The sequence below is a fragment of the Ceratotherium simum genome, chromosome 11 (assembly GCF_057802395.1).
Source record: "Ceratotherium simum simum isolate JZ-2026a chromosome 11, ASM5780239v1, whole genome shotgun sequence".
Taxonomy (NCBI): domain Eukaryota; kingdom Metazoa; phylum Chordata; class Mammalia; order Perissodactyla; family Rhinocerotidae; genus Ceratotherium; species Ceratotherium simum.
Genome location: NC_141910.1, coordinates 36,942,808 through 36,964,361, shown reverse-complemented (window position 1 = coordinate 36,964,361; position 21,554 = coordinate 36,942,808). Strand labels below are relative to the sequence as shown.

The 21,554-nt window shown below is 44.3% G+C and overlaps 1 protein-coding gene across 2 annotated transcripts in view; it reads left to right on the top strand.

Moving 5' to 3' along the window:
* Nucleotides 1-21,554, top strand: part of PRKCE (protein kinase C epsilon) — a 488,848-nt gene that overhangs the window by 395,088 nt on the left and 72,206 nt on the right. For both annotated transcript variants that reach the window (XM_087436820.1, XM_004436690.3), the window contains one exon: nucleotides 8,207-8,361. In XM_087436820.1, the coding sequence (XP_087292946.1) occupies nucleotides 8,207-8,361 (155 nt within the window). The remainder of the gene's footprint in view (nucleotides 1-8,206; nucleotides 8,362-21,554) is intronic.

Sequence of the window (21,554 nt, the reverse complement as noted above, 5' to 3'; positions counted from 1 at the left end):
ACTGCCCTCCTGGAGTCCGGGTCAACAGGCAAGGACAGAGGATGGTAGCCAGATGCCACACCCCAGAAGTGACACTTGAAGGAGAAAGCAGCCAGTGGGTGAAACCTGGAGAAAGTCAGGTACTGTGAGGTGATGCTGAGGTACCAGACGTTGATAAATGATGCAATGGAATAAGAGAAAGAGCCTCAGCAAAACCACACCACTATACTTTTCATTGGCCATGTTCCCCATCTAAACCCTCTTAATTCTGTTTTCAAAGAGGTAACCAACGACAAGCCATTATTCCTACTTAACTTTAGATGCTGCTTTTATTCATGGCAGGAGATCAGTCTGGTGGTGAGCATTATCAAGATGTAGCCTATTTGGGGGCTCTTCCATTTGTACTGTCATATCATGTGATAGAAACTTCTTTTTCATAAGATATTGATGACCCCTACAAAAGAAAAGTGTTCTCTGATGTGTTGAACCAAAACTCTCCCCATTTCCCCTGGCTCTAACACACAGATGAAAGGTGCGGTGGGGGGTGGAGGGGCAGGTTGGCAATAACTTGAAGTTGTTCCCTGGGCTAAGTGCAGGTCTAATTAGAGGCAGAATGTGTTTATTTGAGCTTTATTGGTGAGTCAGTTTGGTACAGCTTTAGGTCACTTTAAACTTGGGGCAGCCTGTGTAAGTCAAATGATCATAGTTTTAAGCAACTGGAAACAAATATCAGACGTACATGAGTCAAGTTTATACCTTCTCAACGAGCAGACTGTCATGTGGAATTTTTACCATTTAGATAATTCTGAGTAGGTTAAGGCTTTCCCACAAGAAGCTAATCATCTCCCCTTTTACCCAAGTAGGGTGGACTCGACCCTTTATAGCTTGCAGAAGATCATTATAAGAAACAGCCATGTGAAAACCCATTCTGTATTTCCCAAACTATTATTAGTGTTGATGGCATTGGCCATTGCTATAGAAATCTTGTTGAGATAAATCTGAGTTTGGAGAAAGACCACAAGGTCATTAAATTTGAGTAAGGCCTTGAACAATAGGAGGTGGAAGGAGGAGAAGGCCTATTAGAAGAAAGGCTGAATGTGTGGAAATGATTTTTTTAAACAACATTATTCAAGTGATTATTATTGTTGTTGTTATTGCATAGGAAAATTTACACCACTAATCATAATTATTATTCAAATGAGACTCTCTTTCTCTATTAGTTGACAAGTGAGTCTCCAGTAAGAAGAAAGATCCTTTCTTTTTATTATTTATACCTCCCTTTCAACAATAGGTAGTCAACAGGTCTGTGACACCAATTAAACGAGGCTCTGCCTATAGTCAGTATATGGGATGTTTGCCTAAGAGCTGGAAGGCCCCACTCATTATTGACTGTTTTTAGTTGCTGTGATGATGGCTGTGCTTTCTTTGTGGGGAAATTGCTACTTTCCCCACAAAGTGGGGAATAAAATTGATTTGGTTTAGTTTCCCAAAGTGGTTGGATCTTTCCTTTGGTTCTACCAAGGAAGTGTAAGAGAGGTGGGAGGGTTACTTGTTGTTCTTCAAAAATAATGAAGCATTTAGGACAGTGGAAAACAGGGAAGAGAGGGGATAGCGTCAGGTTACCTTCTTCCAATCCATCTTGAACTCTGCTTCTGGAATAGTTGTTCTTAAAATCAGCTTTAATTATGCCGTTTTATAACTCAAAAGATTTCTAGGATTCTTTACATCCCGCCTGTGTTTTCAGAACCACCTTCCTGCTGCCCCACCACCCAATCTGTCTTCTTCCTATTTATATCCCAAGCGTATGCACTGTTTCCTAGATAGCAGTTTTTTTCACTGGCTCACTCCTGCCCTCCTAATACCCACATGCAATGTCCATTTTTGCTTACCCCTGTCCTTTGGGGCTGTGCTTCTGACCTCTCCAGGCCTTCTCCTCCTCCCACCTCCCATGGTTCAAGCCCTTACTCAAGTGAGATCTTTCCCCTAATTCAGATTTGTCTCAACCACATTCCTATAGCAATGGCCAGGTCCATCAATACCAGTTGTATTATGGAAAATAAAATATAGAAAAGGTTTTCCTATGACTATTTCTTATAATCATCTTCTATAAATTCTAAAGCCTAGAAGACAGACAACAATTCTCCATGATGGCTAAGAAGATGATGACCCAGATACATAGGTTTCACAAACTGATTTGATACAGGAGCTTTAGCACATAATGTTAGAGCATTTTGTGTTGCTTTCCATGGTTTCCTGTGTTCAATTCCTAGCTCCCGGAAACCAAAGCCATAGCTTATGTCATCTTCCATGTCCCCCAAGCAGCTACCCCAGGGCTGGGCACCCAGGAAAGACCTATTGAATTGATAGGTTAAATGATGTAGACTTGGAGGGGAAAAGGAGATGTTACAAGGTGTGAAGTGAGGACCCACGATTCCCTTCGATGTTACATTGGAGAAATCATTCATCCTGTCACTAGCACATCAAAAGCGGGCTGTTCCAAGTCCAGTCTTTTGTTGGGCACTCATGTGAAACTGATTCAAAAGTGATAGAATCTTTGCAAATATAAACAGCTAACAAGTGATGGAGAATGTGTGTCCAAACAAACCCAATTGGCAGGACATGCAGTGCTGCAGAGAGGAAGCCTCTGGCTATCCATCACACCTTGAAGGATGAACAGGGAGGGCCTAGTTTTCCTTTCAAAGACAGGAAAGGTTAGCGCTCTGGGAAAATGGAGCCCAATGGGAATTTCAAACACATGGTGTGGCCCTTCCAGCTTGTAGGTCATTATTAACTATTCTTACCCTAAATGGCCATGACATATAATCTCTTTCCTAATTTTATTATTTTACTTGCTATCACAAGACCGTAACTTGTTAGACATTCAGGTGAGATTAAGGGAGGAGGAGATGGAATAAGGCTTTTAAAATCTTTGATTACCTCAGAAAATATATTTGCTTACTTTACCAGGAAGTTGGTTTTTGTTTTGTTTTGTTTTCGACTCATGCCAAGAGGGGATTAGTGAGTAGCCGCTGGGTTTGCCAGCTTTCTTTTGATTTCAGTTTATGTAATTAAGCAGTTCCCAGAATGACTTGAAATTCTTACTCTGCATCAAAACATGCTTCTCAAATGTGTTAGGTGTGGAGGTCAGAAGCAGTCCAGACGCACTGAATGGAGGGAGGGGAAGTGAAAAACTTAGCTTGCTTTAAAATGTCCTTAACTATGTAAAACGGATTGATCATGCTTTGCGGCCACACACATTGAGCTGTACTGAGTAGAAAGCAGGTTAAAACTGACGTTCAAAATGGGCTTAAGTTAGAATAACTCAAAATGACGTTAACATTAGAAATAACATGGGGAAACCGACTCTGGTTTACTATTGAATTTCCAGCAACTAGAGCCTCATCCACGGTGGGGGTTCATGCGTTTGGCAAAGACATACTAGGAACTCACTGGATGCCAGGCTCAGTTCTTGTTGCTGGGGTATGATAAGGACTTAAACCAATAAAAATCCCTCCCTCATGCTGCTCCGTGGAGTGAATGTTGAATAAGCAGATTTTTATTGAGTGCCTCCTTAGGTATGGAGTTCAGCACTAGTGGTGATGAGAGTTGCTAGGAAGAATAAGGTGTGTTCCTCAAGGAGCTGGTCGTCTCACTGGGACGTGAAGACATCTGTCCACGGAGCAAGAGAACTGTTCACAGCTGTAACTGAATACCGGCTGCTGATACCGTCAGACCCCCTGAGGGTGGAATGGTCCAGTCGGCACCCATCTCCAGATTCCACAGGCAGGGGGCAGGCTCATGGCAGCAGGCTGACTTGTCTTTAACTCCGTAACAGTAAGAATTTGCCGATACAAATATCAGAGCACTCTTTGGTTCCGTTTCTCTCTAACAGGCCCCTAACGTTTTTTAGTTCTCCTTCCCACATAATGATTATTTTTAAAGGGAATTATAGCAGCTTTTCTGTTGGGGTTAGGCTAATTCGCTTACAAACCAACAGGGCAAAATTACCGACAGTTCCTGTCCTCATGAAGTGTACAGTCTACTAGGGGAGAAAGATGTAAATCAGTTACACAAATAAAACCTCCTCTGTGCTGAATGCTACACTGGAGAGCATAGCACGCAATAGGGGGATTTGATCTTGTCTGAGAAGTCAGGGACAGCTTCCTAGAAGAAAAGATGGCTACACTGAAATCTGAAGGATGAGGAGGGATTAACTAGGTAAAAGGAGAGGGGAAAACATTCCAGGGAGCGGGAACAGCATGAGCAAAGGCTCTGTGGCAGGAGGGAGTTTGCTGTTGGGGCAGAGGGAACAAGGGACAGCTGGAAGGGAGATGACTCAGAGAGGTAGATAGGGATGGACCATACAGACTGTGAGTCATATTAAGGAGTTTTCTATTTACACCAAGAGTAACAGGAAGCCTTTAAAAGAATAATCAGTAGAATGAGGGGAGGAAGGAGGATGGGTGATAATCAGATTTTCATTTCAGGAGGGTAACTCTGCCTATAGTGTGATCTGCGTTTGGTGGGGGGACTGGAGTCAATTTAGGGAGCATTAGTACTTGCAAGAATCTAGACAAGAGATGATAGGGCCAGAATGGTGGCTATGATGGTGTCAGCGACAGAAAGAAGTAGACAAATGTAACAGATACAAAGGTATTAAGTACAAAGGTACAATAGGTCAGAGAAACAGGGCTTGTTGATGGATGTCAGGGATGAGGGAGAGGGAGGTATTAAGAAAGACTTTCAGGTTTCTGACTTGTACAGTTGGTTGAATGGTGAAGCCCTGCCCTGAGATAGGCACCCTGGACGAGGACCAGTTTGCTGGGGGAAAATTGTGAAGTCAGTCTTGGACATGTTGGGGTTGAGTGCCTTCGGGGCCTCCAGAGGGAGATATCAGAAACACAGCTGGATGAATGGGTCTGCAGCTTGGAGGAGAGGTCTAGGATGGAGGTAGAGGTTTGTGAGTCATCCAAGTCGAGGTGCATTAGACGTTATGGGTGTGGATGAAATCACTCATCGAGTATAACACAAGGAAAGGAGACGGCCTTGAACCCAGCCCCGTGGGATTCCAACACCTAATGGCTGGAGGCGGAGAAAGCCTATAAGAGGAGGCAGAAACAAGCCTGCCAGAAACCATGGGAGAAAACTAGCCGGAAAGCCAAGGGAAGCAAGTGTTTGTTGGAAGAGGAGGTGATGAGGGAATAATGCAGCTGAAAGGGCCAGAAAAATAAAGACTTGATAATGATAATAATAACAGCTATAATACTGTCAATAGCAATAGTAATAGGCAATCTTTATGGAACCAGGAATTTTAACCTAGAATTTAATCCTCTTAAGAAATCTGTAAGTGGGGCTGGCCCAGTGGTACAGCAATTAAGTGCACGTACTCTGCTCCAGCGGCCGGGGTTCGGATCCTGGGCACGCACCGACGCACTGCTTGTCAAGCCATGCTGTGGCAGCATCCCATATAAAATAGAGGAAGATGGGCACAGATGTTGGCTTAGGGCTAATCTTCCTCACGTGCAAATAAAAAGAAGTCTGTAAGGCAGGTCCTATTATCATCCTCCTTTTTACAGATGAGAAAACTGAGCACAGAGAGATGAAGTCATTTGTCTGAGGTCACACAACCAGTAAATGAGGAAGTTGGGGTGGAAGCTCTTCTTTCTCACCCCACAGCCCCTGGCCTTAAATGCTGTGTGTCCAGTGTTGGAGAATTAGGTTAGGGTAGGGGAGTGGGAATGGGATATTTTTCCTCTTTAGAGATTTGGATTCTTTAAAACACAGCCAAGGAAATACTCCATTGTAGCTAAAGCCCAAGTCCAAGTTGGTGGCCATGGAATGGCATTGCCATGGTTGTTCCCGATGGTGTGGTTCAGCTAGATCAGGGCAGTGTGGAATGCCATACTTGCCGTGTGAAAAGCTTGCCCCAAGTGCTCTGGGGCAGTGGTTCTCAAAGTGGGGTCCCCGGACCAGCAGCATCAACATCATTTGGGAACTTGTTAGAGACACAGATTCTCAGGCTCCACCCCAAATCTCCTGAATCAGAAACTCTGGGCCGGAGGCCCAGGGATCCATGTTCTAACAAGCTGCCATGTGATTCTGATGTGCAAGTTTGAGATCCCATGTTCTTGGGGGATCCTTGAAAAGAAAAAAAAGAATACTTGAATAATGTATAATCCATATATCTCACAGATGCAAAACACTTTGGCAGAAACTAGGTGGAAGAGAGTCAGTGGTTCTCAACCAGGCTGCACATTGGGATCACGTGGGGAGCTTTAAAAACTATTGATGCCTGAGTACCACCCTCAGAAATTTTGATTTCATTGGGCTGGGGTTGGCCTGAGCATTCGATTTTAGCAATGAGGATTTGAATGGGGAATGGATGATTGAATGAATGGGCGGCAAGGCAGCCTATGTACTTCTGAGTACAAAATTGTACTCTGGGCAGAAAATGAGGCAGGCCTTGAAGGGGAAGGGCAAGGCAAATGGAAGAGGAGCTAGACCTTAGGCCATCTGTGAATACCAGTAAAGCTCGAATAATTCTAGAGATTGTGGTGAGGAAGAACGTGGTCTGAATTCATAACAATTCTTAACGATGGACTTAGTTTCAGAGATGCCAATGATAAAGTAGATACGCTATCAGGACTGCTTCATGAGTAGAGAAGTATCATCATGGTGTTTACTTAGTCCAAATGGAAATGGTCCTACTAATTTTGGTTGAAAACCATATGCTAACATCCTCCTGGAAGCTTCACTTAGACTATATCTATATGTTAAGAGTGTACTCTGCTCCCCTGGCCTCTCACACATCACTGTTTCCCCTTTGCTCTATGAACCTTCCTCCCCAGTTGACCTGTCCCTAACCATTCTCACTCTGTTCCAACATCCTCTGCCTCCTTTTTCTTCTCTCAGGGCCTGGCTCCCTCTAGAATCTTCCATGGCCCTCCAGTTCAGAGAGCTACCCTTTCTCCTAATCCTTCCAGCACACAGTGTCTTTAAGGCACTCTGCTCTTATTTTGTTTCCATCCTTCGGCCCATTTCCCATCTCCGCCCCTGGATTGTAAGCCCCCAAAGGACAGTGAGGGTTTATGATTCTTTGTGTCCTGCCTAACACAGCATCCCACAGTCTCCTTAGAAAATAGTAGTCAAGAAACTGTGCAAAAGTGAATTTCAGTCCATCTTCTTCCCCCATTATCATGGATTGCAGATAAGAAGTTCCTGCTTTCAATGGGATGTAACTACGGTTTGGCCATTCTGAAGGCTGCCTTGAGGACAAAATCCATGCGAAGCATGCCAAGGTGGGAATCCCAGAAGGAGCATCCTCCAGAGTGAAAAGTGGCCCTCACAGGAAGGGGCTCTCACAGTCTCGTTAGTCCATGTTACTTGGTATTAGTTTCCTAGGACTGCCTTAACAAATTACCACAAACTTCTTGGCTTAAAACAATAGAAATCTATTCTCTCACAGTTCTCAAGGCCAAAAGTCTGAAACCAGTGTCACTGGGCCAAAATCAAGATGTCGGCTGGGCTGTGCTTCCTTCAGAGGCTCTAGGGGAGAGTCCTTCCTTGACTCTTCCGGCCTCTGGTGGCCGCCACATCCTTTGGCTTGTGGCCACATCACTCCAATCTCTGCCTCTATGGTCACATTGCCTTCTCCTCCTCTCTCAAATCTCCTTCTGTCTCCCTCATATAAGGACATTTGTATCTGCATTTAAGGCCCACCAGTGATCCAGAATAATCTCTCCATCTCAGGATCCTTAATTAATCACATTTGCGAAGTCCTTTCTTTGCCATCTGGGGTAACATTCACACATTAAGGGATTAGGACATGGATATGTTTTGGGGAGGCCATTATACAACCTACCACATATAAAAGGTGACTGGAGCCTCCAAAGGGACAGAGATTTGTCCAAGGCCACACTTCAAGGCTGTGACAGAAATCAGACAAAGACCCAGGTTTCCTTTCTGTCAATTTTGGGCTTCTTTCACTGGACCAAGCTAATGCCCATAAAAGTAAGCCAGAGAGATTTTAAAATAACACCTCATACCCTGATTCGTGGGCTGTATTTATTCATCTTCTCTCTGGATTGCCGTGCTACCAGGATTCATCCACCTTTGCACCTTCTTCCCCCTCGAGTCCCGGTTCTGTTATGTTGGGCTCACAGTACACTGGTCTGTGTGGGCAGCTGCGGTGAAATCAGCTACACGGCATTTTCTCCTCTCCTTTCAGGACCGCCTCTTTTTCGTCATGGAGTATGTAAATGGCGGAGACCTCATGTTCCAGATTCAGCGCTCCCGAAAATTCGATGAACCTCGTTCCCGGTTCTACGCTGCAGAGGTTACGTCAGCCCTCATGTTCCTCCACCAACATGGAGTCATCTACAGGTAGCTCTTCTCTGTTCCTCTCTTTCCTGAAAGCGAAAAAATAAAGAATTCTCCAGACACTTGAACTGACTTTGGCTCCTGCCCAACTGGTCTCTTAGCAACCGCTTTAGATTAGTTGTTTGTTCCAACTTGCTTACAGAGGACTTTTTTGGGGGCTGTTTATCACTGTGAATGTTAATATTTGAATAGCCCCAGGAGATCTGACCAATGTTTGTGCCAGTTTTGATTGAAAGCCCAAGCACGACATTTTAAAGTCTTGGCGCCGCGAGACCTTGGGGTGACCTTCATTTCTCTCTCTCCCCACCCTCTTCCTTCAACATCAGGGCATTCTCTTTACTTTTTCCTTCTGTGCCATGAACTTCCTCCCCTTCCCAACCTCTTGCCACTTCCTGAGTTTGTTTGGCTTAGTTGTCTCCAGCAGATAGAATCAGAGAAAGAGGAGTTGCTTGGGGGTCTCAGGGTTTATGATCTGGGGGATGGAGGGGAAGAGAACTAGACAATATCCAACAGGAAGTGACTCTTTGCAGATCATCCAGTCCCTTATTACTGCCCTGTCCCGCTTCCAAGAAAACATAGAAAACACACACACACACACACACACACACACAAATTTTCCAGTAAGGGAGCAGAACTATTTACGCAGGCTCTTCTGTGAGGTCAGGAATTCTGGGAGGAGTAAATATTTATAATTAGCAACAAGAACACTAAAGTTCCTTAAGGTTTTTTCAATGACGGTCAATTTCTTTACTTGGTTTTTGCTTCCTCTTCTTGTTTTTTTTTAATTGGGTAGAAGAATAGCTGGCTTGGTTCAACCCAGAGCTTAGTCACTCAACAGAACTTTACTGACCTGCTCCTGGGAGCAGTGCCCTGCCTAAATATTCTTCAACTGCTTCTGACCAGCACCCACCCCAGGCTTCTCTTCCTGCTGCCATCTCTTAGCTTCCTAAAGTATGTGTCTCTCTGCTCAAAAATAGTCAGTGGCTCCCTATGGCCTGCGTAATAAAGCCCATACTTTGTAGCCTGCTATTCATAGCCCTCCATATGGTGAGTTCATGTATTTGTTTCCTATTGCTGTGTAACAAACTACCACAAACTTAGCGGTTTAAAACAATACCCACTTATTATCTCACAGTTCCCATGGGTCAGGAGTCCAGGCACAGTGTACCGGGACCCTCTGCTCAGGGTCTCTCTGTTGTGATCAAGGTGTCAGCCAGCCTGCATTCTTGTCTGAAGTTTGAGGTCCTCTTCTAAGCTCCGTAGCTGTGGGCAGAATTCATTTCCTTGCATCTATAGGATGAATGTGGCTTGTTTCTTCAAGGCCAGCAAGAGAGAAAGTCTTCCTTCTTTGAGGCTCTAACTTCAGAGAAGGTCTGGACCCTCTTTTAAATGGATGACTTGAATAGATCAGGCCTACCCAGGATAATCTCCCTTTTGTTTAACTCAAAGTCAAATGATTGGGGACCTTAATTATATCTGAAAAATCCCTTTGCCTTTGCCTGTATGTCACACAATCATGATAGTGATATTATATCACCTTTTCCACATTCTTTTGGTTTGAGGTAAGTCACAGTTTCCACCATACTCAAGGGGAGGGGATTATGGGATTATACTACACGGCAACTCATTGGGGGTCACCCTAGGTTGTGTCTGCTACAGCCCAATACACCTTTCTCTCCTCACTTCCCACAACATCTTGTTTTGAACCCACCAACTTTCTTAGCTTTCCTCAAACTCACCTGCCAATTCCCAACTTACCTGTGTTTATGCTTCTCCTCTCCACCCTGAAGCCTCATGCCATACTGCCTGCTTGTGTGAAGCCTGGTCCTACCAGCCAGAGTCTCTCCATCCCTAACACTTTCATTTGCAATTTGGGAATGAACTGCACTTTGAGGCTTTCATTGCTGCACCTACCACTATTCGCCTTCTGTTAGGGTTAGCCCTAGATGTGGATCCTTAACTAAGTTTCAAACTCTGTGTTTTTTTTTTGCTGAGGAAGATTCACCATGGGCTAACATCTGTTGCCAATCTGCCTCTTTGTTTTGCTTGAGGAAGATTACCCTTGAGCTAACATCTGTGCCAATTTTCCTCCACTCTGTATGTGGGTCACCGCCACAGCACGGCCCTCAACGAGTGGTGTAAGTCTGTGCCTGGGATCTGAACCCACGAACCCGGGCCACCAAAGCAGACCGCACAGAACTTGGACCACTTGGCCTTGGGCCCGGCCCCTGCAAACTCTTTTAAGGGCCATTTCTTCTATTTTTCTTTTTAACTCCTCAATCTTCTTTTCTTATTTTACATGCTCTTCTTGTCTTCCACATAGTAAATAGTCAACAAATGACCACTGACTTCAATTAGTTTAAAAACCTAATCTCTGCCCCCAAAGCAGCTTACAAACTAGTTGGAGCTACAGGAGTTAGAGATGTGAAAAGGTCACCCTTCTACAAGGCAGTGCATCATTAGGTACCAATGACAAGAGGAAGAATTGTCCTTCCTTGAGATGTCATCCCCATTCCATCCGTATTTGAGTGGGTATAATCATCCATAGTTTGCTAGCCGGGATTCAGAGACTCATCTTAAATAATTTGCCTGAGACCGCACTTGGTAAGTGACAGACTTAGAAAGTGTACCTGACTGATCAACAGGCTTGTGTTGTGCACCGTGAGGCCTGTTACCCTGCCTTTTCAAGTCCAAGTCCAAACTCTTTAGCTTGTCTTTCCAGGTACTCTAAAACTTGACTTTCCTTTTCTAGTTGTCTTCTCCTTTTTGCTTCCCCAAATGGATGCTTCCCTCTCACCACAGCTGTGAACGCTTTTGCTCTATTGGCTTCTATGAGCCATACTTACTCTCTCCCTCTCCTTCCCACCTCCCTGACCATTTCTCCTCAATCTCTGTAGCACCTGGCCTGGATCCTTCTGCCCTCCAACCACCATTCTCTAAATGCTGGCTTTCCCCAGGGCCTTCATCCCTCTTTATTTTTACCCTCAGTACTCTCCCTGAGCAATTTCAACATTCGCATGCCTTCAAATGACTCCTGTGTGCCAGCAACTCCCATGTTGCTATATCCAGCCCCCAGTTATCTCCAGAACCACAAACGAGATCTCTCTCTCAAACCTCTCCCTCAAGACTTGACTTTCAAGGCCTTCTTCCTTCTTCCTTTGCTAGTTTGCAGTCGTTTACTGACTTGACTCACTCACTGCCTCTCGGTTGTCTGCCCTCCCATCTAGCCACCTTCCCCTCCATTACTGCCCAGGATTTTTTCAAAGCACAGGCTACTCGTCACATGTCACCCTTCTTAGCATCCTTCAACCCTTATAAGACAAAGCGCAGTCCACTTTGCTGGCGTCCAGACTCCCGCACACCCTGGCCCTGCGGCTGCTGTGCATAGCTCTGTGGTTTGGGCACGGCATAGGAGTGAAGGACACAGGCCATGAATGAGAGATGGCATCCAGGCCTCTTCTGCTTGTGTGGCTGGCCTCTCCCCGAAAAAAGAGTGCTTCTTCTACCCAGAGGAGATGCCTTCTTGTGTTTCTCATAAAGACACCATATGTGCTCATAGGGCCTTGGTGGCCTGCAATGATCTTTTGACCTTTATCTCCATTCCCCTAACCATGCATCCCACCCTCTGGGTCCTCCAGATTATTGGCCTTTCTCTCCCGAATACCGTTCTCTTTCCTTTCCCTGAGCCTTTTTCCCCACTGTCCGTGGAATTCCCTTGTCTCTAATCTGTGTCTTGATCAATGAGTGGTTCCAAGTTCCCAGTTCACATCATGGTCTGACTGCCTTGGAGTCCCTGGGTTAAAAAATATGTAGATTCCATCATAGTGGATGAGATGTAGGTGAGACAAGAGTGGCCATGAGTCATGATTGCTGAGGCTGGGTGAGGGGTCAGGATTTGCTCTTCTGTCTATTCTGTCTACTTTTGTATATGTTATAAATTTGCCACAATAATAATAAATTTTTTAAAAGAATAGCAATTCCAGGGTAACATTCCTAGAGCTTTTGATTCAGTAGGTCTGGCAGGGGGTTCAGGAATCTATAGATTTTTAAAGCATTCCTCAGGTGATTTGCGGACCACAGGTCTAGAAAAATTCGATTCTGCTTTCAGGACTATGTCACGTGCCCCTGCTCTGTGAGGCCTTCCCTGAGCACCCTGTCCTGGGGATGATGCCTTCCCTGGGCAACAAAATCTTTCTCTGTACCAGGCATTTAGCAGGTTCCTTTTGCCGATTTTGTATGTTTGCTTATTTTACCTATTCTGTGATTGAGAACTCCACATGCGAGTGCTTACCTAGTTGGCCCAGGACAGTATCCTGCTTGAAGTAGGTGTTGACTAAATATCTGTTTTTCTAGTCTATAATGCTCCAGAGCCTTCAGTCCAGAGAATTGCTGCCTCACAGGTATGCAGTTTTTGAAAGTCTGTGTTGGAAGCATTCCTGACACACAACACAGTTTTTTCCCCTGACCCTAAAAGCCTTCCCATTCCTTCATATCTCTCATTTTATGGATTTGTGAGGAGCATGTGATCTCTATTTCCCATGTTGCCTTGTTTTAAGCTGCCGTTGGAAGGGCCATGCACGGTGGTTAGTCTGCAGGTGGCTATAGAGGCCACGAGTGTATGTCCTTGCCTGTTTGCCTCTGGCTGTTCTGAAGCCCAGGCAGAGACCGTATTTTGCGTGACACAGAAGTTTATTTGGGAGATTGGCAAGAACAAGTTTTGGAGGAGGAATCTCATTGCTGAAGTTGAGATTGAATTTTCCAGCCTTCCTGCTGGAATTTATATACAAACTAATTAGCAGCTAATTGGCCAATGTTCAAGAACTAAGGGAAGAAATCATTTCTCTGGCTGGTGGCTCACACTTGAAGGAGAGCCTAAGCTGATAGGCATGGCCCCTCTTCCTCTGGCCCCTCTCTGGGTCAGGTTCCCTGCTCTGGGCAGCACAGGGTACTATCTCTGTGTCCCCGGCCCAGCATTCCCGGGACTCCTCTGTGTGCCATGGTGGAAGAAGGGATTGGCTCACCATGTGTCCACTCTTCCTAACTGTGGCTTTTAAAGATCTCTTCCCCTCCCTTATGCACTCACACACACCATGAGAGTTGGAGGTTTTGAAGGGTGGGCCTTCTTTCCAACATTGATTCAGAGAACTTTCTGCTCCTGGACATCATGCTCAGTGCTTGTCCGTTTTTCTCTGAGCTGCTCAGTAGCAGTGGCTTACTCGCAGAGAGCACGCCTCTGTCCATGAGACATGAAAGAGAGAGATTGTGCGATCTGCCTCAGACAGAGAGAGCAGCCAGGGGCCCTGGGAAGAGAACTGAAGGCTTGGCAGACAGGAATGCATCTTCTTATTCTTTCACAAGCCAGAAGCCAGGAGCACTGCAGCAGAGGGTGGTGAAGAACATGGCCTCTGGCACTCTGGCCAAGTGTCTTAACACTTGATGCTTCAGTGTCCTCATCTGTCAAGGGGGAATAATAGTTGTACCTATCTCGGGAGGTTGTAGGGATTTAGTGATTTGATAGGTCTAAATAATTTTGAATAGTGGCTGCCACACAGTAAATCCTCAATAAAGGTTAAAAATACTATTATATCTTGAACTGATTTTTATTAAGATGTATGGAAAGAAAATTAGAGATGTTTTATTCAGCCTGGGCTTCAAAAGCGATTCCTAGAATCACATTAGAAGAATGAATTCCTTCCTTCTTTCTTATAAAATTGAATTCCTGTTTTTAAATGATAAAAGGAGTAGTCATAGGAAAAATAAAAATGTAAGCAGCCAAGAAAGGTATAAAGTCAGTTTTCCCTTCACTAACCTCATCGTGACCCAGGGTAAAACAGTTAAACAGTTTCTAGAGAATCCTTTGAGAAATCTTCTTGAGCAAGTTACTGAACCTCTTTGTGACTGGTTTCCATGTGTGAAGTTCAGATAACGCCTGCCTGTCTCCTTCTTCGGGTAGCTGGGAGTGATCGCTGGAAGTCAGTCTGTAGAGGTAGAGGTGAAGGATGTGAGAGCAACTGGGAGATGACGAGGTGTTTTATGTACGTAAAGTATCACTAGCGATTAGCATTTGTCACTTTGAGCACTCAAGTTTGTTCTTCATCCAGCAGAGGAGGAAGTTGTAAGTTATAAAGCTCTCCCGCTCCTTTAATTCCAAGACTTTCGATCTTCAGTGAGCCATCCTCATCACTCTCAAGAGGCAGTCTTCCCTGGGTGCCTTTGTGTGCCTGGTGACAGAATTGGGGGGCAGCGGGGAGACAAGAAGAGAGAGAGGGTGTCTCTGCTTTGGCCCGGTCTAGATCACTCTGTACTCAAGAGGTGCTTAGAAACAGCTCTCCTTGTTGATGGTGATGTTTCTAAAAAGTCAAATAAAAATTAAGAGCAGGGTCAAAGATTTAGTCAAAACCTCAGAACACTTAAAAAACCTGAATCTTAAATGTTTTGTCCTCTCCACAGCTGGTGGGAAAAGCCCAAAAGGAGGGCCTTAGGAGGGATTCCCCAGAAAAAAGCTGGAGACATCCTGAGGTCTCTAGCTGTGCTGTCCAAGCTAGGACTCCCTGGAAAATGCATACAAAGTTGTGACGTCAACTGTAGTCTCGCCTTCCTGCTAGTCAGAGGGGGGATGTGTGTGCCTAGTTTGGGGAAAGATATCCTGCCTGGATTCCTGGAATCATCCCTGCTGTTGGCACAGTTAGGTATTTCCTGACTTCATGGAGATCTCGAGTTAAAGCCTGTGTTAATAACTGGAAGGTCTAATATTTAGAGTTTCATCATCTTTCAGTACATTTTCAATTTATCTAATGCTAATACAAAGCAGAGGAGGAGGAGGAATTCAGGTGATCTGTTCATTTTTCCTTCCCAGTCTTCTAGGACCTGGCCCTTGGAAAATCACTAAGGGCCCTTGGGGACCTTTTTCCCCACAGAGCATTGTTCTCAGCTGTCATTATAGACAATTATATTTTAATGTAAAACTCCTGAGGATTTAAGGGCTGAGTGTGCAGTGGGTGGATATCAGCTCGCATGGCAGGAATCTTGAGTGTGAATGTTGGATCAAGGAGGACCTCAGACACCATCTAACCTGACTCCATTTTACAGATGCAGAACTTGGAGACCAAAACAGGGCAGTAACTCACCCAAGTTCACACAATGAGGTGTTATAAAGCTTAGATGTTATTTTAATCAAAGATATAGATAAAGATTCAAACAGTTCTGCAAGGTGTTTAAAGAAACAAAAAGCTATTTTCTGCCTCCGCCCCTACCCAATTACCCCTTCCACAGAGACAACCACTGGCAATTCTTTTGGCTGACATTTTTGGTATGGACCTCTGTATTTCTGAACAACATGCTTTTATTATTACTTTTTTAAAATTTTATTTTAGACATTGTCTAGTGACTTTCCACTATGGAAGTGAGAGTTTAATTCTCAGCCCCACCACCTCCATACACCCTTCCCCACCTCCCGTCCTCTCCACAGAGTTTACTGTAATTTTGATTAAATGAAAATACATCCTGTATATTATTATGACTGTAAAATACTATTTGGGACTAAGCCACGTGGTAAGGTATAATTACTTTTCCTTTCCTATACATTTTGTTCACTTGTTTTCCCTGGAGATAATGATTATCTCTTTGTTTTCTATGTAGTTACTATTAGTTCAACACAAACTCTCTACAGATTGTCCACACCTCCCTTCAGGATGTTTAGGTGCAGTAGGTAGTCTATCAATTTCACATTCTTAGACAAATTTCTCCTGGGTCCTTCTAAGCTGCTCCAGTCTGAATGTTTGCCCCATTGTGCCTGCTGCACAGCTGTCCTCCTGGGATCTCCCCTCAGTATTGTTGTAGTGCTTCCTTTTGCCTCTCTCCTGTGTGAAAGCTCCTGTCTCTTGTATCCTAGGTCTCCTTTTTCTCAATATACTCCCTCAGTGTAGTGGTATCCCAGCAGTTTTCTGAGGAAGTGTATGGAGAGTAAGTTTTTGAGATCTTCCTTTTGTATCTAAAATCATCTTTACCTTACTCTCAAACTTGATAGAGAGTTTGGCTGCATATAGAATTCTAGACTGAAAACCATTTTCACTCAAAATTTGAAGATATTGTTCCATTGCCTCCTAACTCTCAGTGTTGCTATTAAGAAGTGTGAAAGTATTTTGATTCTTGATCCTTTGTACGGACCTATTTCTTTCTGGAAGCTTGTTAATTACTTAAAGATGTGATGTGGGCCTATTTTCATCCATTGCACTGGGCTCTGGATAGACCTTTTCAATTCAGAAAATCTTGTCCTTCAGTTCTGGAAAATGTATTTATTTCTTTAATGATTCCTTCTCCTCTGTTTTCTTTTTCTGGAACTATCATTCAGATATTGTATTAGTAAACTTGGGGTTCATTGTAGACTACTCTGGCTGCCCACTTAGCTAGGGAACCTCTGGCTATCAATATTTATATACCTTTTCTCTTGGAGAGCTCAGATTAACCTGTCAAGACTCTTCCAGAGTCCTGCCTGAAGAGAAACGACTTGGCAGCCAGCACCATAAGAGCTAAATGAGGGAGGAGGGTTGGAGAGCTCTGCTCCCAGAATACACATGTCCATTTAATGCCCCTGTTTTCAGAATTTTCTCTCTCTCTACATCACCCTCATCTCCAGAGGTAACTGTTACTGCAAGTTCCTGAACTTTGGTGGAATAGGGAGCAGGAGATTCTGCAGCGTAAATTTGATTGTTCTTGACTTTCTCCATTGCTAGTTCAGAATTCAGCTCTTTCTCTGGTCTACAAAGTCACTTACCACTCATCCCTTTGCTTTCCAGCTTCCAAAATTGTGTTACTCTTGTTTCTTCTCTTGTTCTTCCCATCTTTGTGTATTTGGGCCTTTGTGTGTAATTTTGGGGAGGAGAGAAAAATAATTGTGGGTACTCAAGATACCTTCTTTATCCAGAAGTCAATAATAATAATAATAACAAAAATAACAACGACCACCACAGCAGTAGCAGCAACAACAATGATAGCAGCACACTTATTCAGCCTTTGTTACATGCTGGACACTGTTCTGAGCACTTGGCACATATTAACTCATTTAATCATCACAACAATTCTTTGTGGTAGAGACCACTGTTATCCATGGGTTTTATGATCTTTCCAGAGAAGGAAATCCTGCCAGATCCCACCCCCTTGCTGCCACTGTCAGGTCACCCTGTCCCCTTGCTGTCAACTGCGGTTTGGCGTGGGAAGCAAAGTTGTATGTTGGAGACAGCGCTGAGTTTAGACTCAGAGGACTGAGGCTGAATCTTGGGTCTGCCTCATCTTTGTTGTGTTTTCCCGGGCAGAATACTTAAACTGTTTTAAATGTTGTTTCCTCATTGTACCATGGGAATGAGAACGCAAACCTCCCTGGACTTTTGGAGAATTACATGAGAAAACATTTGCAGAAGTGCCGAGTGCAGTCCTTGGCACCTAGGAGACTCCATAAATATTGGTTGGATGAATGGGGCACATAGGGTTATGGAGTCAGAGGATGTTATGGGCTGAATTGTGTCCTCTCCGAATTCATATATTGAAGTCCTAATCCTTAATATCTCAGAATGTGGCTGTATTTGGAGATAGGGTCTTTAAAGAGGTAAAAGGTAAAATAAGGTCATATGGGTGGTCCTTAAAAGAAGAGGAGATTACGACACAGAAATGCACAGAGGGGAGACCATGAACGATACTGACGAGAGAGGCCTCAGAAGAAACCAATCCTGCCTGCACCTTGGTCTGGGACTTCCAGCCTCCAGAACTGTGAGAAAATAATTTTCTGTTGTTTAAGTCACCCATTCTGTGGTGCTTTGTTATGGAAACCCTAGCAAACTAGTACAGAGGACCCAGGTTCAAGTCCCAGCATTGCCCCTTACTAACCGTGCAGACCTGGGCAAATGACCTAATCTCTCTCTGAACCACAGTTTCCTTATCTGTAAAATGGAGCTGATAATAAATATTAAATCAAAAGAAGATGGCCAAGCCTGAGGTCTTGGCATAAATTGAAAGATTTAAATAAGCTAATGGATGTAGAAAGGCCTCTGGAAGTTATCTTGGGCCCAGCGAGGCCTGGGGAGGTGCAGACAGACCAACGATGATGCCAGTGCAGTAGCAGCCCTGTTGGGGAGGAGCAGGATATGTGAGGCTGTGTCTTTCATGTAGGTTAAGGGCCCGTCCAAGGCAGGGCACAGATCTCAGGGCCAGGCAACGTTCCAGAGAAGGGGGCCTCTCCTTGGCAATATTCCAATACTGTGAGCATTGGGGACCCTGGGATGGGATAAGTAAAGAGTGATAAATGCATATGACAGTAACCAGTGGGCTGGAACAGCTGACAGATAGGTTTGCATTGGAAAGCTACAAAGTCTGACTTCGGTGCCTTGGCCTACCTTTCGGGCTCCTCTAGCATCTTTCCACCTTCATGACCTCCCCACCCTCCTGGTCCCTAAACGACCTGCCTCAGCAAACAAGCTGACTTTGGAAATGTGCATTTTGGTAATGAGTCATTTTGTGCCTCTACCATGTTGCATGATTGAAGGGCTTGTCCTCCTGATAAAGGAATGCTATATATTGTCATGAGTTTTTCAGGAATAGTCACTTTTTTGTGGGTCCAGGTTTAATTAAAGGTGATACCATCTTTACCCCAAACTACTTTCACCCAGTGTGACCTGCTGATAACAGTGTGGGGTGAAGTCACTGTGACATGATAAAGGGGAGGAGAAGGAGAGAGCAGAGACTGAGCTGGTTGGGATGAAAGCCAAGTTTACATTCCTCTGAGGAAGCGCTTTATTGCTGACCAGATCAGAAGCAGAATTCTGACTCTCATTGACATGGGAGGTTCAGAGCAAACAGGAAGTTTGGAACCAGAGGGAAATTCCTGATTAAATTTGAGGATTTCAGTTAATAGCGTGTGTTCAAAGAAAAAATTATCGGAGACTCTGTCATCTACTTTTGTGTCTCTCATGATACCTACCATCCAATTGAGAACCCAGTAGAGTGATGAAGGACTCCTGGGCTCAAACTCTGTCTCCACTGCTCATTAGATATATGACCTTGAGCAAGGAACTTACCTCTCTAAACTCAGGCTCTTCATCTGTAAGGTGGGGATATTACCTCCCTCACAGAGACATTGTGAGAATCAAGTACATGTTAATACATGTAAAGTAATTACAATTGTGTCTTGTACAGAATAAACACTCACTAAATATTAGCTGCTGTTATTATTGTCATCATTATTCTATTTCACAAGAAGCTGAGTGGGCAGTTGATAAAATTCACTTTGTCTATCTTGAAAATTTCACCATGAATGTATACTGCCAGTTGGCAAATTCATGAAAATACCTTGTCAGGCTAGAGTCTTCCAAAGAAAGATGACTTTGGGGAGTTGGGACCTGTCTTATGAAAGGGCATTCAATATCTTTATATTCGCTTTTATTTCATGACCATGCAGCATTCTATAGGAAGTAAAAACCTTGGAACATGTATTCCTGCAATGTATTCAACAGTAGAGCCCGAATTCTCCTCCGTTTAGTCATATGATTTTGTTTCTTCAATACCTTTGGTTAATGATTGAATTACTAAAAATGGGAATTGTTTTAGCAAACAATGGGCGGCTTTGCCACGCGGTAAGCAGATCCTGTGCCAATGTCTGGGCTGGTCCGTTGGTCTCCGTGGGCCCTGGCTGAGTCCAAGATGACTCAGGCTAGGGGGTAGGAGGGACCTCAGCGCTCGGAGGAAGTAGGCGCCACACTAATTGGCTTTGTTTCTGTCTTTGGTAGTATAGTCACAGGCTGACAGTTGAATCCTGGTGGTTGTTGCCACCTTCTCCCTCCTTGTTTCTGGGTCTCTTCTCCCAGCATTCCTGCAGATTAATTGTCGTAAAACAAGAAATTGGGGTACTTTCTTGCTCAGAAGTCTGCAATGACTCTGTGTTATCTCAGGATAATATCCAGACTCTTTCTCTTACCTGAAGCCATCTCCAAGCTGACCCTCTCACTAGCTTCATCTCTGGGATTTGCTCACATGTCTCTTTCTAGCCCCCATCTTCCCAGGTGCTTCTCCCACCAAGCTCCTCGTTGAATCTCTTCTTGAGCCTAATGGGTATCCTTGAGCCACACACAATGTGCACTTATTACCTGGATCCTGAACATCAACAGTCACCACACGACTTCTCCCTTTGCCTAAGAATACCATGCCATTTCCTGGAATACCATACCTTTTTGTTTTTCCCTTTTATTTTTTTCTGATTCTTTCTCATCTTTTAAGATTTAGTTTGCTAATTTTCCCCTGACTCTTTCAAGCAAAGTTAGTCCTTTCTTCCTCCAGTTAACATTGCCTCTGCTACGTTATGTTATAGCATTTCTCCCATTGTGTTATAACTATTTCTTGGTTGAATGATCCTATAGATCTTCCATGGTTATTTTATGCTAAACTTGGGGTTTTTACCCAGTGGCCCATGATCTCTTGGCCAATGTATTCAAATATATCAAGAAAATACCTCCAGCATGGTGGAGGCATTTTCTAAACATATTTGGCCACAATCTAATGGACTTGTTGCTGGACCAACGTTTCCCTGGGCCTCCTTTCTGTGTGCACAGTTCTTTTTATTCTTCACAATGTCTGGTTGATGGGTTGCTGAAGTGGGAAGAAGAACACTGGGCTAGAAATCAGGGGCCAGAACTCTGATAGGGCTCTGCCTCAGCTGGGTGACCTTAGGCAAATTACTTCTCCTACTCAGTTCCCTACAGGACAGCTGGATTGGATGATCTAGCTTTGTGATCCTAAGGCTATTGGTCTGGGAATGCCTTGAACAGAATCTGAAAATGAATCTCAGAAAATAGCGTCTGCAAATGACCTCAGTGAGGCTCTGGAGGTAACTGAATGCAACTAGCCAGAGTGCCGATGCCTGATGGGAGGGTTTAGAGGACTTGGCCTGTGATTCCCACGATTCCTTGGCACACGAGACTTTGTCAGCAGGTAGTCCCTTGCTCTGCTCTCTGAGTGTCAAATCACTGTCTGTGGGCTCCCCTTCTCTAATGGATCCACACTCCTCCCTCTTAATCAAAATGAATAGTTTTTCAGGGCTCTGATGTTGCCAAGTTAAGTGTTAATTCCTGTGGTGAGCTGAGCTCCCTCGAGGGCCTGAAACCCACCAGATGGGCGAGAACTAGCTGAGGAGCGGGGCTGCTTGCTTAGAAAGT